Raw genomic sequence first — 18422 nt, forward strand, 5'->3', positions numbered from 1 at the left:
GCTTTTTGTGAAGGGCCAGATTTGGGTGTTATTTAGGAACACCTAGGCTGTACGACAGCTGTTTGCTGTTAAACACGCGGAGGCACTGGATGGATGTACGTCTGCACAGCAACAGAGCGGTGAAGAGCAGATACCCACAGAAACGAACAAGCTGAGGTAAAACAGACACTTCTTAGAATATTTCTCAAGATTTCAGAGAAACGTGGTTCAGAAGTTTCCCGTGCAAAAGGACAGCTCTTTCTTCCTGAGTGGGTTTTTCTTCCGTGAGTTTGCCCACTCATGTTGCCTACAAGGATCGCACCACTGTAAGTGGTCCAAATATCTCCCCTCAGGTGCCTTCAGAGCTTTCGGGCAAACACCACCCAGTCCTGATAGTTTGTTATTCTTAATTTTGTGGACTCCTTTTACAACTTCTGTCACCAACCCTTGATCTGAAGCAGATCCTCTGTCACAAACTCTGTACAAAGCTCCCCAAGCTCTTCTGCAACGAATTCATGTGCAGGAAATTAGGAGTAGGGCTTAAGTCCAAGGCTCACAGTTAGCTTGTTTTCAAAAGTTCCCAGTACCACACAGAGAACTTACTTTAAAAACTATTTATTACAAATTTCTTGACACTTTATCACCAGTCAATCAATGCTGAGAAAGCAAGTGGTAATTTACATTGTGCTTGAAAGAAATCTTTTAGATTGCTCCTAAAAGAATACTAAAACAACTAAGCGAGGAGAAAGAGGTAAAAGAACAGATCTAGTAAAAAAATTTAGTAGTAACCTATCCTAAAATTTGGTACTAGAGCTGATGTTTAGTATATTTATTAATCCAGATAAATAAGAAGGAAGGCTCAAATGTCAAGTTTACAGGTGACAAAACTACTTGAGGAGGTGATGTCAAATTTCTGAGGAATATGACAAAGTTAGATGAATGACTAACAGTAGTGGTTTAACTTCACCAATCACCACTACACAACCTGATGAGGTAACTTCAGCTGAAGTACCGAATTCAAGTTACAAAATAAAACAAAAAAAAAAATCCAGAAAAAAAATGCAGACAGGATTTGTTGAAATAATGAAAACGATGCAAGGAAAATAAGACAATGAGCAACAGAAAGTACTAGGACATTTTAATTTACACAGAAGATGAATGAATATAATCAAAATATTCAAAATAATGAATGGTTTAGAGAAAGCAAATTGGGACTCTTAATCACTCTCATACCTGATCTAGTCAGGGATATCCCTGCTCCTTGCAGGGGGGTTGGACTAGATGACCTTTGAAGGTCCCTTCCAACCCTAACCATTCCGTGATTCTGTGATTCTATGATTCATAAGGTGGTGGAGAGAAATGTTCCATGAACTTGAAAGGCACCAGAAGTAAAACTAATAAGAGTAAACTCTTTTTTCCATGCAGTGTAAAACTCACTGGTGGAACTTGCTGCCAAAATGGCATTGACATGAAGAGCTCAATAAAACTAATAGCAGAATTAAGTGCATACACCATCACTCTCCCGTGCAGTCAGAACAGTGGGTAGAACAACTATGCACTGTTTCAGACAAAAATACGACACAGTTAACACTTCTTGTGGAACCCCAACAACAAGAGTTCGCGCCAGAATAGAGAGCGGAAGTTACCGTGAAAACCGAGCATACGCAGTACACACATGAGCTGAAAGCTTTCCCGTTTATTATCTGAGATACTTCCATCTTTGTTAAAATGCGTCACAGCAGTAGTAGAAGAACAAGAAATCAATAGACAGAATCACAGAATTGCTGATATTGTAACCTAGGAAAATACACTGAGGAGTACAGTCTAGTGCTGGCTAGAAAGGGTTGCACATTTATGCGCCAAAAAAAAAAAAAGTCTCCTGTTTTTTCACCTCATCCATTTAGTGAAAATAAACTTCCAATAATCTTTCTGAACAAACAGGGTCACGTAAGTGTTTTACAGCTGCAGCTCTGGCTTCTAGAAGGGAAAAACCCTACAAATTCTACTTTTGGCTAGCCATTCCCACCTCAGCTGAGTAAATGGTTAATTTTACTGTGTTTTTTCTGGTTATGGAGACTGGGGTTAAGAGAGCGCACGACATACTGATGGTTGTAACATCAGCCACTCACACCAATCCGATGTCCTAGCAGCTCTTTTATGTGTGCTTCTCTTGAAGTCTGCCAATCCACGCTTTGAAACAGATTAATTTTCATGGCTTGGTGGTACAACAGCAGGTACAAAACAAACATGTAAGAAGATCTCCAGCCTTCTCGGGGAGAAGGGGAAATCCGAACACCTTCAACCCGCGCTCAACCTGAAAATTACCCAGGAGCCTTCACTTTACACATAAAAACACAGCAGCTTTCTTCTTTGAGCTTGCTTACTTTTTATTGATATGATAGAAATAATCTCCTGCCAGTCAGCGACCGGAAACTTTGTAGGATTTTCCTCTCGGTACCGAGCTTCCCTTCACACGGACTCAGAGCTTTGGAGAAGCTGGCACTCTGGAGCGCGCAGCTCCCGCATGGCATCCTTACTGCATCGCCTCGGCTCCGGAATCTCATTCCCTTTTTATTGACTTTAGCGCTTTTGATTCCTGCGCAGCGGAAAATACTAATGTATGCAGTGGAAAACATTAATATAGTGCTACAGGGGAGAGAAAGGGAGGGAATTCACTAACGAGGCTTACTCACAAACAAGGGAGCCTGCAAAGCATTTCTGTTGGTACCTGCACGCACCTGGGAGATTACACCGATGCGTTTTGCCAGTGGAAAGGGAATTTAAGGAAAATCCCGTGGCAACTTGGCACAGCCTGACCTTCCAGGGGTGTGTTTGAGATTGCTCCCCACTGTAGCAAGATGGAGCAAGCTCCTTATTCGTAGCAATATTAACATTAATGAGCGATAATATTATTAATATTAATAATTAACGGGCATCATTATTAAGATTTTTTTTTTTGTCGTTTGCTGTAGGAAGGGAGATCTGCCAGTGCAGAGTCTAGAGGGTCCCAGCATCCCCAAAGGATGAATCTACCTTGAACCATGGGGCAGAAAGACAATTAGCAGAGCGCTGTGCTATCACATGGAGTCTCAGCATCGGAAAGGCTGAGACCTGCTCAACGGCAAGAGGCTATTATTTATCACACCCTTCCACATGGCCATTTGTTTCCAACTTTTTAATATGCCATTTACGTGGCATAAATCCTCTTGGCTGATTCCAGTGAGAGTTGCGCTGAGCTCTCCCCTCCCCACCTTGTCTAATATTATGGAGCAAAAAAAGAAATATCTTAATTAGAAAGGATGTATATTATTAAAAGAAAGGTCCAAATTATTCACCTAAAATATTACAAAGTAATATTTTTTAATCTCATCCACACCACATTCAACTTTCCTTACTGTTACTACAAATATCACTTTCAACAAACATTTTTAAAAACTGAGTCAGCATTGAGGTGGTTTAAACAGACATCCAAACCTGTAAAACAACAGAAATAACCCAAAGCAGCAGATCATACGTAGTTTATGGTGGAGGTTAGCACATCTAATCACATTCCAATTTTCTCCTAGAGTGTAAGAGTAGGAAGAATTAAACATCAAAAAGAGAAGGGAGAAGAGAAAAAATAAAGTTTTCCTAAGCACAAAACTTTTCAAAATCCCACCAGTGGGTAACCTGTCCAGTATACCTTACTTTATAAACTCCTGCCAGGTCTGTAGCTACACTTCTGCCTTCTGCCCTACACTCTTTGTCAAGATAAAACTCTGAATAAAGATGTTGATAGTTCCCATAAGAAACGTGTAGTGTCTGGATGGTACCAACATCTCTGATGGGAAAGAACAACACCGTGCGTGTCGAGGTAGCGGAGCAGCGCTGGAGTGCTCCCCGTCCTTGACTAATCCCTCTCTAGACAAATGATGGAGAAAGCAAAGCAGGATGTTGCTGGAGCATAAGTGTAACTGTATTTCTGCAGTTCAGTTTCATCCTTGAGAAAATACACCCTTTCTGACTCCCTGGAAGCCACTACAGACGAGCTTACTCAAAATAACAAAAAGGGATATTGAAGTAGGAACATGAGGTAGGATCCCACTGACTGCAGACTCCTTTATTTTACTTTTTAGTATCTTTTAAAAAGATAACAGTATATTTTCTGAATTATTTTTACGTTCAGATTGTGAGAACTAATTCCTCCAACTCTAGTCACCTTCCTGGGAAGCTGACAGGAACCACCTTGGGTGTCCAAGTCCTGATACTGATTTTGGGGACCTGTTGGATCAAAAATAATGATCAAAGGCTTTGAAATGGCAGCACAGATCTCTATCATGATCCTAATAATGGTAACCCGGATTGTAAATACGTGTGGTAATCCTCATGGTCTGCAAATTGTTTAAGGTTTTTAGATACAAAGTGCATTTTACAACGGGCAGCACACACAGAATATGTGGTGCTTGCTGATGAAGGGGTTCGTCCTGAAGACCTCTGAGTTTCTCTGAATATGGGAACAAACCCACTTTTGCTCACTTTTGTCTTCAGGCCTGTTCTATCCCTTACAGAGAACCACAGATTAAAACAATAGTAATTGCCAGGATCAGTCCCCTCTTCAGTTTTAAAAATGGAACTGTAACACACTTCTATCTTTCGGTACTTTTGTATTTTGCTGTGACTTTTGGATAATAAATGTCAGTGGAGAAGTAAGATTATTAGACAATTCCCTTAAGCATCACTTCCAAGTGTTCCCCCAAAATAGTCTCTAGAAATGTAGCACGTTTTCTTTTCAATTGGTATTTTTGCCTGTTTTCTGCTGCTGAAAACATTTTTAAAGGACGTTCAAAACCAAGTAGTTTTTAAACAATTAATTTTATTTCCCTCCTCGTGCAGTAGCAACACATTGTTTCCTCAGCATTTTCTTTTTCATTGCTAAACCAGAAATCCCTTCCTCTTCCCCTTATGCCTTTCAGCTAAAGAATTCACTCCCCCCTTACCCCTTTCCCTAAAACTTCTTAATTAACTTTGTTGTCCAGTTTGGTCAAATTCCTTTTATTTTATTTATTTTCAGTACAATTTTGTTTTAACCTTGGCTCTTGTGAATCCACAGAGACTGGGTGCTTCTGGCCATCCTTCCCACCCAAAGGACTGGTGAACACAGATCACCGCGGTTTTCTGAACTTCCACGTATTTTGCAGGGCAAAAAAAACCCAAACCCGCTTGTGTACTGAACTGTACTAACCTGACACAGCGCTGAGCAAGCGCAGAGGAAATAGGTAGGAGAAGAAACGTTTAAAGGAAGGAGAAAAGCCCTTTCTTTGTCCCATCTAGTTCAGGACACATGGAGAGACTGCTGAATCTTAACAATCTGAAATCACACATTAAAATGTTTCAGGATTAAAATGAGAATAAAGAAGAAAAGTCTATAAAACATTCCTGTGCGCCTCAAGTACTTCCAGCAACACTTGTGAATGACCTGGAAGTACAATATTAAAACTATTTATTTTCCCCAAGAAACTGTGAAGTGTCCTTGTTAAGCACCTCAGTAGCTGGCATCAAAACATGAATTTGTCAGCAAAAATTTGAGCATTTGGGAATCAGTGGGAAAACAATTATTTGATTTCCCACCCACAGAAAAGATAAAAAAAGCATCAGCAAAGGAATTTTCCTCCACTGTTCCAACAATAACAAATAAACAGTGTATTGGCAGGAAAAACAGCTTAAAAACCCAATAAATTTGATTCAACCCTCTAGGGTTCGATAATGACTTTCTACCTTTCATAACTGCTTTCGTCACCTGGAAAAAAAGCTGGCTCTGTTCTACATACTTCATCAAATGTATAATGTTCTGTATTTCCTTGCATTTTGATGCTGACTTGCTTTAAAAGCAAATGGTATTTCTTCAAACTCGACAGACAATGTCTACCTGTGGTGACACCTGAGCTCTTTACCAAAACAGTAATTCGGAGATATAAAACATGTTGAACTCTCCCTATACTACTCTTCCAGTAGACTCCCAAGGAAGGAACGTGCTGTTTGTTGACTTGAGGAACAGTCACAGCGTCAGACAGCTGCTTTACCAGCAAAGGGGTTTCTCATCAAACTTTTTTTGCAGAGCTTCAACGCTGTGAAGTGCCGCTCTTGAATATGCTGGCTTTTGTTCGGGGCTTTCTGGGGCTACGGCCCATGGATGAGCAGCCCTGAAGCCTGACTGCCATCACAAGAAAACACAGTCCGGGTCCAAACCGTTGTGTTTTCCCGTCAATGGCAACTGGTCTGAGGAACACGGAGTCTCCAATGGTCTCTGTGCACAGCGGCGAGTTCCAGGTCCCTGAAACGGGGCGTCTTCCAAAGACAGGCATTTCATACCTTAGGGTGGCCTTTGTCTGCCCGGTGGGTCGCGCTTGAGCACAATGTTAATTATGTTCTTAATGAGGTTATTTTGAAAAGCAGCTTCAGTCTTGTCAGAAGACAACTTTGTATTCCTCTCCTTAATTTGCAGGCATTGATTTGCAAAAGTAAGCCAACAAATACTGCTGTCACGTGAACACTGTAGTCCATTACCAAATAAACAGACAACACTTCGCCGAGGAAAAAAAAATTTCAGCGCTTTCAGGAAATGACATTTCTGTATTTATGCATTAAGACTTGAACATTTAGTATAAAACTTTTTGGAAAAAATCACAATGTTAGAACACATTTTCTTCTGAATCAACATATCCTGGTGAAGATGGGTGAAAAGGATTACACAACGGAAGAGGTGTGTGAAAAAAATATGTATTAACAAACTGGCTCTTGGCCCTATAACATTATATAACGTAATTTCTGATAACGCAGCTTCAAGCTTTCCCTGAACAGACTACACAACCTTAATTTTTAATATACTGTCCAGAAACCACAAGTATTACTATGCAAACCATTCCTCTATCAGAATGTTCGGGTGTGTATCACACTTCAGAAAAAGAGCTGAGTAAACTGTTTCTTGATCTTCTATATGCTACGTATTGATCTAAAATATCCAGGCAGTATTTGTTGTCTGAGAGCGCGAAGGAAAGCAGCCCTGGGACTTCACTGAGCAGACAAGAAGATGCTGTGGTGCACACAAACATATGCACAAACTTCAAATTCTTCCAAAATTAAAAAAAAAACAAACAAAAACCAACTACAATTTAGCCTCCTACTCAGCAACAGAGAAGGTACTCCAAAGGATTTCTACCTACTCTTTCCCTATTGGTATGTAAAATTTCAATCACGCAGTAATTAAAGCCAACAAACAGCATACCTTAATTTTAAATAATAGCCAATACCAGACACTAAAGGAATAACAATGCACTGCCGCATATGCTGACGGCAGGAGGAATTGCACCATTCTTTCGTGTAAAATACTAAAAATGCACATCTGCTGAGCAATCGATCTTAAATTACTATTTCTGATTGCAAGAAAGCTTCAGATTAGCAACGGTGTTTTGACTTTTCCACACCGTTAAAGAAAAACAGAAAGCAATACTTTTCCGACAGAACGCTTTTTTTCTCAGAGCCACCCAGATGCCACCAGATATCTGCGACATTACATGGATGAGTGGTGTCTAGTTTGTTTTTCTAAACTTGTTAGCCTTCAGAACAAAAACAGATTGCTAACATAAAAATCTGTTTTTCCCATCCCGGACTTTGTTACCACGGCACTTGAGCAGGCCAAAAGATAAAAACAGAAAGGAAATAGGAGTAAGAGAAAGAAGAAACAATACTTAAATATTTATTAGCCATTTTTCTTATATGTTTTTTGAGACGTATGAAAATAATCCGTATACATTCCTCAGCTCAACTACTTACAAATAACTTATCTGTAGAATCAAGTAAATCTGTCAGTTGGGCAAGTGTATTTTTCTATGTGCTATCTCGAGATAAGCAGGTCTGCAATATTAGATTTCCACTGACATAATTCTGCATGAATTCTGATCTGATTTAGTATTACATGGTGCAAGAGGTGACACATTTCCTTTGATACAGCCCATTAGAAAAGGGAAGGAATTGCCGGCGTATGAAATCCGAGGAGTTTGACTGGGAGACTCTGGGACTTTGAGGTCAACTCGGCAGAAAAGTTACTTGCTGGCCTACCCCCGGCACCAAGGGCCGTGACAAGCAAACCGAACAGCTGGTGCAGTGGCCCGGTTAGACAATCAGTACAACACTGCACTATCAGGCTGCTACAGCTGCACGTTAACCTATCACGTTACCTCATCTGCTCCCAAACCAGCCCAACACGCATTTGCTGATCATGCGGATAACACAGATACCACCCCGGTCCTTAAGTCACATTTAATACTAAGCCAGAGTGCTAAAACAACTGCCTATTGCTTTTCCATATGCCATAAGCTCTAATGTTTGAGTCCACCTAAACTGTACACCCAAGAGTTTATCCAAAGCACGGTGAAGCCGACGGCTCTGAAATTAACGTATGCGAGAGTTAAGGTAAGCTCTGACCTTCCTCCATGGATGCTCGACCCACCCTGTTCCCCCAGCCCACCTCTGCCCGGGATTCGTGGCCTCTCCGTGCCTCCTTGCCTTCTCCTGCCCTAGATCTCAGCACCCTTCCCCACATCCCTGCCTGCCCGCTGCTCAGCCACCCCTGCTCCATAAGTTGACTCTACATTTTTTTTTCTTTATATCTGCATCCCTTTCTGCCTGTCCCAGCTCTTACTCCTCGACTCAGAGCTGTTCCCACAAGGCTGACGGGTGGGTATCTGTACCCTTGGCATGTGACTCAACAGAAAAGTCGGTAAATCCACAGAAAATCCACTGCCCTCCCCAGAATCTGGTTCCAGCGCTCGACCTCTCCTGAGCCCACAGCAGGCAGGAGCAGCCATGGCAGGTTCTTGCCCAACTCAGGGATGCTCTGCGAGGGTACACCGTGGGAATCCAGACATCAGCTACTTGGCTTCAGCAACTTTCTACTGAAGGTTGGCAGACTGCTGCCTCTTCCCGCCCCAGTCCAGACCTCCCATCACGCTGCATAAACTGTCCCGGCAGAGTTTCACAGGAATTAGGAAAGCCTCATCCTTCACACAGTAGTCACCCGTCTCTCTGGTTATTTTCAAGTTTCTGCTAGCTGGAGGGTAGATATCAACAAAAACACACACTTTTCCCATACTGAAAGCCAATGTATCATTCCTTGCACTTTTGCTTTAAAATCTACAGAACTGTTTTAATGGAAAGGTCTCGTCGTTAAAGAATTGTCTACTGTGAGCACTGGAAAAAAAGCACATTTCATCCGTGGTGCACACCTGATGCCAATACACTCAAACTGTGTACAGCTGCTGCACAATGCCAACTTTGAAATTCCGTACCACGCTCCTCTAGGAGAAGCTTTGCACCTGAATTCTTCGGGGTGTGGGTGCCTCTTTCATTTTTTTTGAGGATCATATTTTCCCTGGATGACCTGTCTAGCAACCTCAACATGGATCCACAAATCCAACATCAATTAAACAATATAAAATCTTCTACTGACTCACAGATACTTCAAACCGCACACAAAATACATGCATATTGTCTGCAAAATCTTGCCATTTGTTTTCCCGTATTCCCGTATCTTCCTCCATAAAGCACAGCAATGCCTGCTCAGCTGTCCTGGCAAGTTGAGATTACTATTTTTCTTACAAGCATTTTAGCCTACTGAAAGGCACCCACCTAGCTTAAAACACAGACTTTCAGTTGTGCTGTGCTGCGAGCTTTGGCGTTAAATCTCAGCTGAAAACCCAGATGATGGCATGCCATCCTTTTTGCAGAGTTGCATTGCTGGGCATAGTTTTCTCCCACAGCATCATCTCTGCCAGTCCTTGATCCTCATTCACAGAATCACAAAAGGGTTTGGGTGGGAAGGGACTGTTAACGTCCACCCAGTCCAGCCCCCCTGCAAGGAGCAGGGACATCTCCAACCAGATCAAGTTGCTCAGTGCAGGTTGCTTCATGCGTGCTGTGTCAGCCACCCGTCCGCCACCAGGGACTGGGTCCGTGCAGCACTCATCCTCACGCTAGCACATTTCAACCATTGCGTTTCTTCTACCAGGCTCCCAAAGTCATGTGTTACCCATTACCAGCTCTGCTTTCTGTGGCACTTGGACGAAGACTCGTTCTGTACTAAGGGCTCTATCCTTTGCTGTAGGACAAGTTCAAAAGGCACTGAAACAGGCACTTGGAGCTGTTCTTTGGAAGGCTAAAATGAGGACTTATGAATAAATCTGAAGAAATATTCAGGTGGTTGGCAAATATTCATGTATCAGTGCCTACATGGCTTGCTTAGAGTGGCAAGCAGTTCACGGCAGAGGCTTAAACAGAACCTAGATCTCATGTATCTGTGTGAAACTACATTAAAAGATTCTGTTAGAGGACAAGAAGTGGTTTATTCTCACTGCCTTTGAAGCCACATAATGGATGGATGCTTTCGGAGCTAAGGAGTAAACCAACCCGCACACATAGGAAGGTTTCAAAGAGAAGTCAGCCAAAAAAGCTTTTGGTCGTTTCCTTCAACACTCGTCATTTCTCTCCCCTGAGTCACACAGAAGACCATACAGATGTTTGTACTGCACTCCATTTTATAAAGTTACTTTTTGAGGAGCTAGGTGAAAACAAACCTTTGCTTGGTCTTGAAGAATTTCAATCTGCTCAGTCATATTAAGAAATAATATTACGGGTAGAGGAAAAATGTAGGGCAAAATGATGTCACATTCTGAAACAGCTAACATAATTAAGACATATTCTTCATTTGATTTAATAATTTATTGAATTATACTTGGATTACTTAATAAATGAAGAACATTACCCACGCTATATTAGTCACAGGTGAAAAAACCCACGTACATGGAAGAGTGTAATTCATTCAACGGTCTGTAGACCCACAGCTCCCCAGGGGCTCTCACACACACACCTCCTCAAGTGCCAAACTTCAGATACAAATCCCAGATTCTGATCTCACTAATACTCATTTTAGTTCACTAATTTTGATAGTCTTTCAGGGCTGCACCTGGATGAAGAAACCTGATCTCGCAAAAACTAAGCCTCTCAGGAGGCTGTCCAAGTTACTTGTTTTCCAAGGTGCACACCTCGATCACGAAGCCCATGTGATGGCCCAGCACGGGGCAGGATGAAAACTGCTCTTTGCGGAGTCATCTGTGCAAAGGCTCCACGTGGTCCAAGGTACATCTGGGCAAGAGGAACCCCATGGCTGTGACTTTGGGGTGACCCAGTGATCAGAGACATCATCAGCTGGTACTCCCCTGTACGGGTTGAAGCAGTCTACACCAGCACCCCTCCGATTAGGTACAATTTTGATAAAAACCACACGCCTCTTATCACCATCTCTGTGGGAATAACGAAACTGAGCTGAAACCCAACTGCACTGAGAAGTTTGACTTCAGCTAGTCAGACTACGCTAGATTGCTCTGTTGTAGGTTTGTTTGATACGTACACACAGTCTAGCTCACCTTTAGGGGACGGCAGTTTCATACACAGCTATAGTTTTCACTGGAAGCTGTTGTTAGTTTTTTATTTACAGTTAGTATTTAGGTGCTGTGTTCATGTAGAACCTAATGATGGAATTAAGTGATAAGTGAACCCATGGATTTATTCTGTAATTTTCTCTTCACTCCACTCACTCCCTATTTCTTTATTGTTTTTCCACCATTTATTTTATAGGAAATAACAGCCACTACAATAGATTACAATCTTCTCTTTCATAGAATATAAAAATATGGACTACACCGAAGTTATCTTTCCTCCTCCTCATGATCTACTCTTGGTGCAAACACAGGGCACACTTCTGAGACAGGTTACAAATGTGTCTTGGCTTGAAAACAAAGTTGGTACCTCTCAGCAGGGATGCCAATAAGCTTTAAAACACATTTTAATTTGACTCAATTATCTTTCATCATAAAAGCTTCTTGTTATCTTGAAACACAACAACATTGACTGAGAACTGCAAAGAATTTTTCAAAGAACGAAAGCCTCGAGAGAGAGTGGCTGAAGGTGCACACAATGTGAATATTTTGTATTAATAAAATATTGTTACTGTTAATAAAAAGGCAAAATAAAACAGTGCTCACACCGTGCGTCTTCCTCCACTTAAATCTACAGCAGTAACATTGCTCGGTGGCCCGATTCTGCGGCATGCTGAGGGCATCCCACAAAATGCTGAGCTGAAATTCCCTGTGATTATCTGAAATCTTATCTGGAGCTTGTTCAAAGAATAAAGCTATGTGAAAACCACACCTGAAGTTCTTACATGACAAACTCACATTTTATATACAGAGATTATGCATATTGACTGCTACATTATTATAACACAACTGTGTAAAAATCCTTTTGATAGCTTGTTGATAACTTGACTTCATGTAATTTAACTGACCCTTATTTGCTAGGATATTGTGTAAGCCAGTGTTTGGAAGGGAGCCAAAGGAAAAAAAAGAGAGAGAGAGGAGGGAGAAATCAGATTAAACTGTAAATCTGTGGCTGGCATGGGTTAGCAAGCAGTCCAGAACATATGGAACACAGAATCCAGTGCTATTTCTTGGGAAAACTCACATTAAACTAAGGACAAATGCCTAAGCCAAACTAACCACACATTTTTCAGTTCCTAAATACATAATATGACAAAGAAACAAAATTAGGAGAAAAGCGTTCCACTGCTAAGCACCACTTTGTAACTGATATGACAAGAAGTATACTTGCCTTGCCGTTTTAGTTTATTAGTCAAATTGCAAGTGAAGATGAAAGTTAATATTCTCCGGTAAAAAAAAAAAAAAATCCTATAACCTTAAACTGACAGTCCTGTCTACCTTAATTGCAGCACAGGGTGAAAAAAGAGTTACTAAAATCCAGAACATCAGAATGAGACTAAGCAACACGGTAAGTGCAAATCTACCTTGTCAAACTCCTCTTGGTGTCACACACCACTGCTAATAAAACGCGTTATTTTAACTAATTACATGGATTTGAGCACTCATCATCCTCAGTTTACTACCTGTGTAACTTTGCAATTTTGGGATGTCGACCAACATCCCTCCATCATGTGTCCCGTAACCCACATCAGTGCGTGCCCGCGCGGACCTCATCGAGTAGCCAAGAGCTGCCCTTTGGCTGTGAGCAAGTGGCTAAAACCTAAGCTGGCCCTGAAGAAAGACACTTTTCATAATCGCCCAACAATCTGCTAAGTGAAAACATATGGGTAGGCTGAGGTAGGGCCTGCCAGGGGTCTTTGCTGAATGGAAAACAGGTGCTGCGGTTCTGTGCCATGTAATACCCCATTTACCGTTAAGTCCAAAGGTTACAGGACTAATAGCTGCCGCGTGGTAATCAGGGAAAGCAGAGACACTGGCCATGGTCAGACATCTGGGACATATTTTACATACCTCCAACATATGCTTCAATTTCAATTAAAGTGAGACTTTGGCACATTTATTAATCTTTTTCCTTTTATCACATAAGAAGACCCATTTACTTGACTTTTCTATTACACCATATGAAAAAAACAGACAAATAATAAAAGCCAGAGGCCACTACCAGCTCTTGTTACAAAACGTGCATTTGTTTTCTCACAAAACTTCATTTTGCCCACAGCTTTATGAAAACCCACATACGAATTAAAATAACGCAAAACTGCGCCCTTCCACTTTGACAAAAAGCTGTAAGAGGAACGGCAGCGGTTAACAGAGTGTGTCCAGCGCACCAGCAAGGAAAACACACCCTACCAGCTTCTAAAACCAAACACCTCTGTACTAACTACGCACTTACCCGGTACAGCTTAGCCCAGTGCAAAATAACGCCCAGTACGGAATACCCACGGCAGTGAATACATGTGTATTTTAAAAAGTGTAATTTTCTTCTCCATTCAGACAGCATACCCAATTAGGATAACTCAAAATGTTTGCAATAATGAAGACAGCTTGGGATTCATAAAAATCAACCTAAACAGCTTCCACTTGGGAAGACAGCTCTTAAATATTCAATAACAGGGCTCCCTGAATGACACGGTAATGTCAGGACTCACTTTTATTCAGCCTTCGTCACCAGATCCAGAAAAGTGTCTGGACTCTGGTGTCAACTGGAGAAAGCTCAGTACTAGAGCACAACACCGAAGTCCAGAGTGATATTTCTCATCGGGCACGTGTTGCCTGGCATCTGCCACTCAACAGAGAACTGCGGGTCAATCATCATCTTCCCTTTTAAAGGAGTCTGTCTGGCAATTTCCAAAAACCACTACGCGCTGACTTAAACCACAAGCAGTCAAGCACTACTCTTTGTGAACTAATTTGTGATTAAAATATCCAGAATGTGTACACTGCTGGGGTGATACTTCTGCACCAGCTCCAATAATAAAGCAGGAAGAAACAGGAGAAAACATTCTCAAATGGATGGCACATCAGCGTTTACCAGAAAAGAAATGATGATTCAAAGCCAGCATGTTGAGTTAAAATACAAGCTCTCCACAGCTACGTGGCTGACCTTTGCAATAAATCATATATTTTATTGCCAGAAGTGTACGCTCGCATCCTTTAGTGTTAAAAACCATCACAGATGTGTTTTGTAAAAGAAGGTTTTGTTACTACAGTGTTTGCCAATTCTGAAATGATGTCACTAACGATGTGAGTGATGTACAGAAGAATTCTTTATAACAACTTTCTGTCAATTGTAAAATGTTTGAGCTGGCCACAGAATGAGGAAAATACTCTTTTTTTAATATAATCTCTCAGATCTTAGGTGTTAGCTAACAGAAAAATAATCATTCAGGGGATTAAATAATCACGGTGAATTTTCTGACATTTCAAACGCTGCTGCCGGCACACGAATTCTTACAGTGGCACAGAACTGTACATCTCAACTAGAAACAAAGGTCAAGGGCATAAATTAAGGTACACTGTTTTTCTCCTCTCAGAAAAAAAAAAAAGAATTCATTGCTTTACTACAACAGAAGTGGGGGAACATCCGTGAAGGTCAAAATCACCTGTATTTTAATTCAGAGCTCTTGTGAAATTATCTATTTTTTTTCCTCTTTTCTTCCACTAACATCGCCTTCCTGGTATGAGAACACCAGCAGCAACGGGGCTGTCCTCACCGCGCTCGTCTCACCAGAAAGCCGTCCCGCCCGCGCTCGCCGTTGCTCGAGCGGCGCTAGGTCATTCTCATTTCCTTCTGCCGGTTTTTCCCTCTCCCTGTGGGGACAACCAACCCAAGCAGCCCCATCGCTCGGCTCAATCAGATGTGGAAATGAGCTGTTATTTACTGTGGCTGGCAATCCTCAACCCAACCAGCAGCCTCCAAACGGGAGCACGTTTGCTCGGATAGACGAATGGCCCGCGACAGTTTCCCGGCTGGCTGGGCCAACAATGCCAACGTCAAGGCAAGCGGACGTCTAAGAGAATTGTGATTATTTAAATGTCATACAGAGTGCAAAACACTTCAGCCATTCTACCACGTAATTCTTTGAAAATTATAGATGTCCAAATCCCATCTTTAACCAGTACGGAGTTGCTATTTTTACACCGTTTTTCCCCTCAAGTGCAGCCTTATTTGTAATACTCAAGACAGGACAAATTTTTGTCCTTCAAAAAACAGTTGTCACTGCAGTTATCTTCACAAGAGCTATCAAGTTCCAGACAGGCTGAATTATTTCTGTTCCCGGCAGAAAAAGTATTTGACCCAGCTCTGGACCAAGAAGGGAAAAAAAAAAAAAAAAAAAAAAAGCAGGATTTATAGTCCTCTATCCTTTCCCGCAACACACTGTAGCATTGTTAGGATGATAAACAGCTCTGTCCAATTTTCTGGACTAAAACACTTCAACTCCTTTTTTAACTGTCTGTAAAAACAGTGTCATGTCTAAATTCTCCCATCCCCAGATACCCAAGTGCTAGGAAAGATAATTACCTTGTCATCTCTGTCATCCTCTTCTTCCTCGTCCTCTAGCATGTCCTCCATTACCTGCAGACAGAAACAGTAGTAGTTGTCATGATTTAAAAAGGAATAGTTTTGTTCTGTCAGTTCTAAACCTTTTGTAGATGAAAACTTTATTAACATTAGAAATAAATGCACAGAAGGAAAATCTACAGCTAGGAAAAGAACACTTGATCTAGAGGTTCAAATTTAGGAAAGTGTTATAGCTTTAATTGACCTACATTAGGGAATTACAAACTGAAAACCCTTCCTGTACAAAACGCTTGCTTGACAATTTAAGTATTTAAAAGGTAGTTCAAAATTCAATGTATGATTGTTTTAACTAAAGGAATCTTTTGTCAGCTCCATGGGTGCCCATGCAGCACACACAAATGCTTGCTTTAAATTTCCTGCTACCTACAGAAACATGCAACATTTTTAATAGAATTTACAGCGTTCACCAAGAGATTTTTGAAGAACACAAAGCTGGGAATAAATTCACACTAGCTTACCTCCTTATGATCTGCAAAAGTGATATATAGCATATGCTCTATCAGCATTAGCACTGTGTTTCTTAACAGTGATTTTATACAATCCGTGCATCTAACTTTCTGCACACTCATTGCAGGCTGCAGTAGTCACCTGTCTGCATTTATTTATTTTTCCATTTAAACCTCCTTTTCAGTCTAAGGCTATGAAATATACACATACATTCAATACGCTCTACAAATATTAGTTATTATTAATCACAGCATGGGAATGAAATGAACCACTACTAAATTTAGTTTACAGAGACATTTAACGATTTTCCGAAGATGGTCAGCGGCAGATTCAGACTTAAAACTAAAAAAAAATCTGTCATAAGACTGCGATCAAGTCTTCAGCCCACCCTACGGTGAAAGTTCTCCGCTGGTGGAACTGAAATAAAGTTGCATGTCCTTACACGTAGAAAATAATGTGGCTCTTTATACCATTATTTACGTGTAAGTGCTTACGAGGACACATGAACAGCCACAACGAAGGTCAGTAAAGATGCCCCTAGCCCAGTGTCACGTTACGGGTGCCGGAAGTGTACACGATGTATTACACAATACGCATCAAGAGGACAAGAGAAGGAAAAACTCGTTGGTACGAAACACTAACAGTTTGGCCTATTTTAAAGATTTACCACCAACTAAAATGATATTTCACTTTGTTACATAGGTGAAGCCACAAATGGTTTTCGTGTACTCGTCATGTAAGACGACACATTAAAATTATAACTCCATAATCACCCCCACAAAGCACAGAGCAAGGATATTATCATCAAGTCTAAACCCACGTCCATGACCAAAAGGGACTTTAACGCTATCCATGAGCCAAATTCAGGAGAGAGACCCTAAAAAAGAAAAGTGTGTATCAGATGCCTTTCTCTGAGTTAGCTCAACCATCAAGAAGACCCCAGTTACTCTCATTACATGGGCCCGGGCAAAACGTAAACAGCACGTAGACTGATTGAACTTGCCCGTACAGCTGAGCACTCTGCATACGCGCCAGTCAACGGCACAGCTCGGAACACTTCCCGCTTCAGCTGCTCATCCTTGCTTGAACCCCATCCCAAAACACCTCTAACCATGGGCCTGGGCCTTTGGAGGGGCAGTAGCCTCCTGTTCTGTCTACCATGCTGGGGCTAAGAATCAAAAGGAAGACTAGAAATGCAAAGAAAGAGAAAAGAGCGAGCATGTTGAAAAGCACATGGAAGAAGTATGACCCGAACGATTATGGAACAATGGCTGTTTAATTCTTTCCTGCCCAGAAGAATAATTTTAGCAGGGGGAGCCCAACCGAATCTTCTGCAGCCTCTGACCTGATGCCAGCCAGGAAGGTGAATTTGTGAATCCTCTCAGGCCGAAGAAGTAACCAAGGCCGGGCCCTCGCCACTGTCTGTGGAGAAGGCTCCCTCAGCACCTTCTCCTCTCCTTCCCCTTTACGCCAGCTCAGCTCCGTTTCTTTAAAACAGAGGATCAGAGGCAGCGCCCAGAGAGGTCGGGATGGTCACACCTCTCAGCACAGGGAGAGGGAAATGCTGACAGCGTGTTGTTGGAATGCTCCTCAGGTCCTGCTCAGCTCATCACACCGTTTCACGCATCCCGTTTGGACGGCCCGAGGGACCCTGTCTTCACGGACCGCGCCGTGGAAGCAAAGACATTCCCAGTTTTCTGTGCGCCTGCATCACCTCCTTCTTCCTCTCATGGTCGCTCACCATCATCTTCCCTGCGCTGTTCTAAGAGTTTGGGGAGCCAACCACTGTACTGGTTGAGTTCTTCAGAAAAAAACACCCCAAAACTTCTAATGTGGGTGGCTGGAGCGACCAAGCAGCTCCAGAAGTGCTAGGATTGGCTCTACTGAGAAAACGGTGAACTGAAATGAGAGCACGAAAACAAGCTGCTAAGGAGCGCAGTCAGATGGAAAGGCTCTTAAATCAGTTTTGCCACACGCAACAAAGTCTGTAATTACATCGTTAGGTGACTAAAGCCCAAGGTATAAACTGAATCTGTTGACTCAGA

At 41.8% G+C, this 18422-nt stretch overlaps 1 protein-coding gene across 1 annotated transcript in view; it reads right to left on the minus strand.

The window, feature by feature from the left end:
• The window catches only part of MCTP1 (multiple C2 and transmembrane domain containing 1), a 257037-nt gene that overhangs the window by 21469 nt on the left and 217146 nt on the right, over positions 1-18422 (minus strand). Inside the window, exon 17 of the mRNA XM_086770666.1 lies at positions 15871-15924. Within this exon, the coding sequence (XP_086626792.1) occupies positions 15871-15924 (54 nt within the window). The remainder of the gene's footprint in view (positions 1-15870; positions 15925-18422) is intronic.

The sequence above is a fragment of the Chlamydotis macqueenii genome, chromosome Z (assembly GCF_036417535.1).
Source record: "Chlamydotis macqueenii isolate bChlMac1 chromosome Z, bChlMac1.mat, whole genome shotgun sequence".
Taxonomy (NCBI): Eukaryota; Metazoa; Chordata; class Aves; order Otidiformes; family Otididae; genus Chlamydotis; species Chlamydotis macqueenii.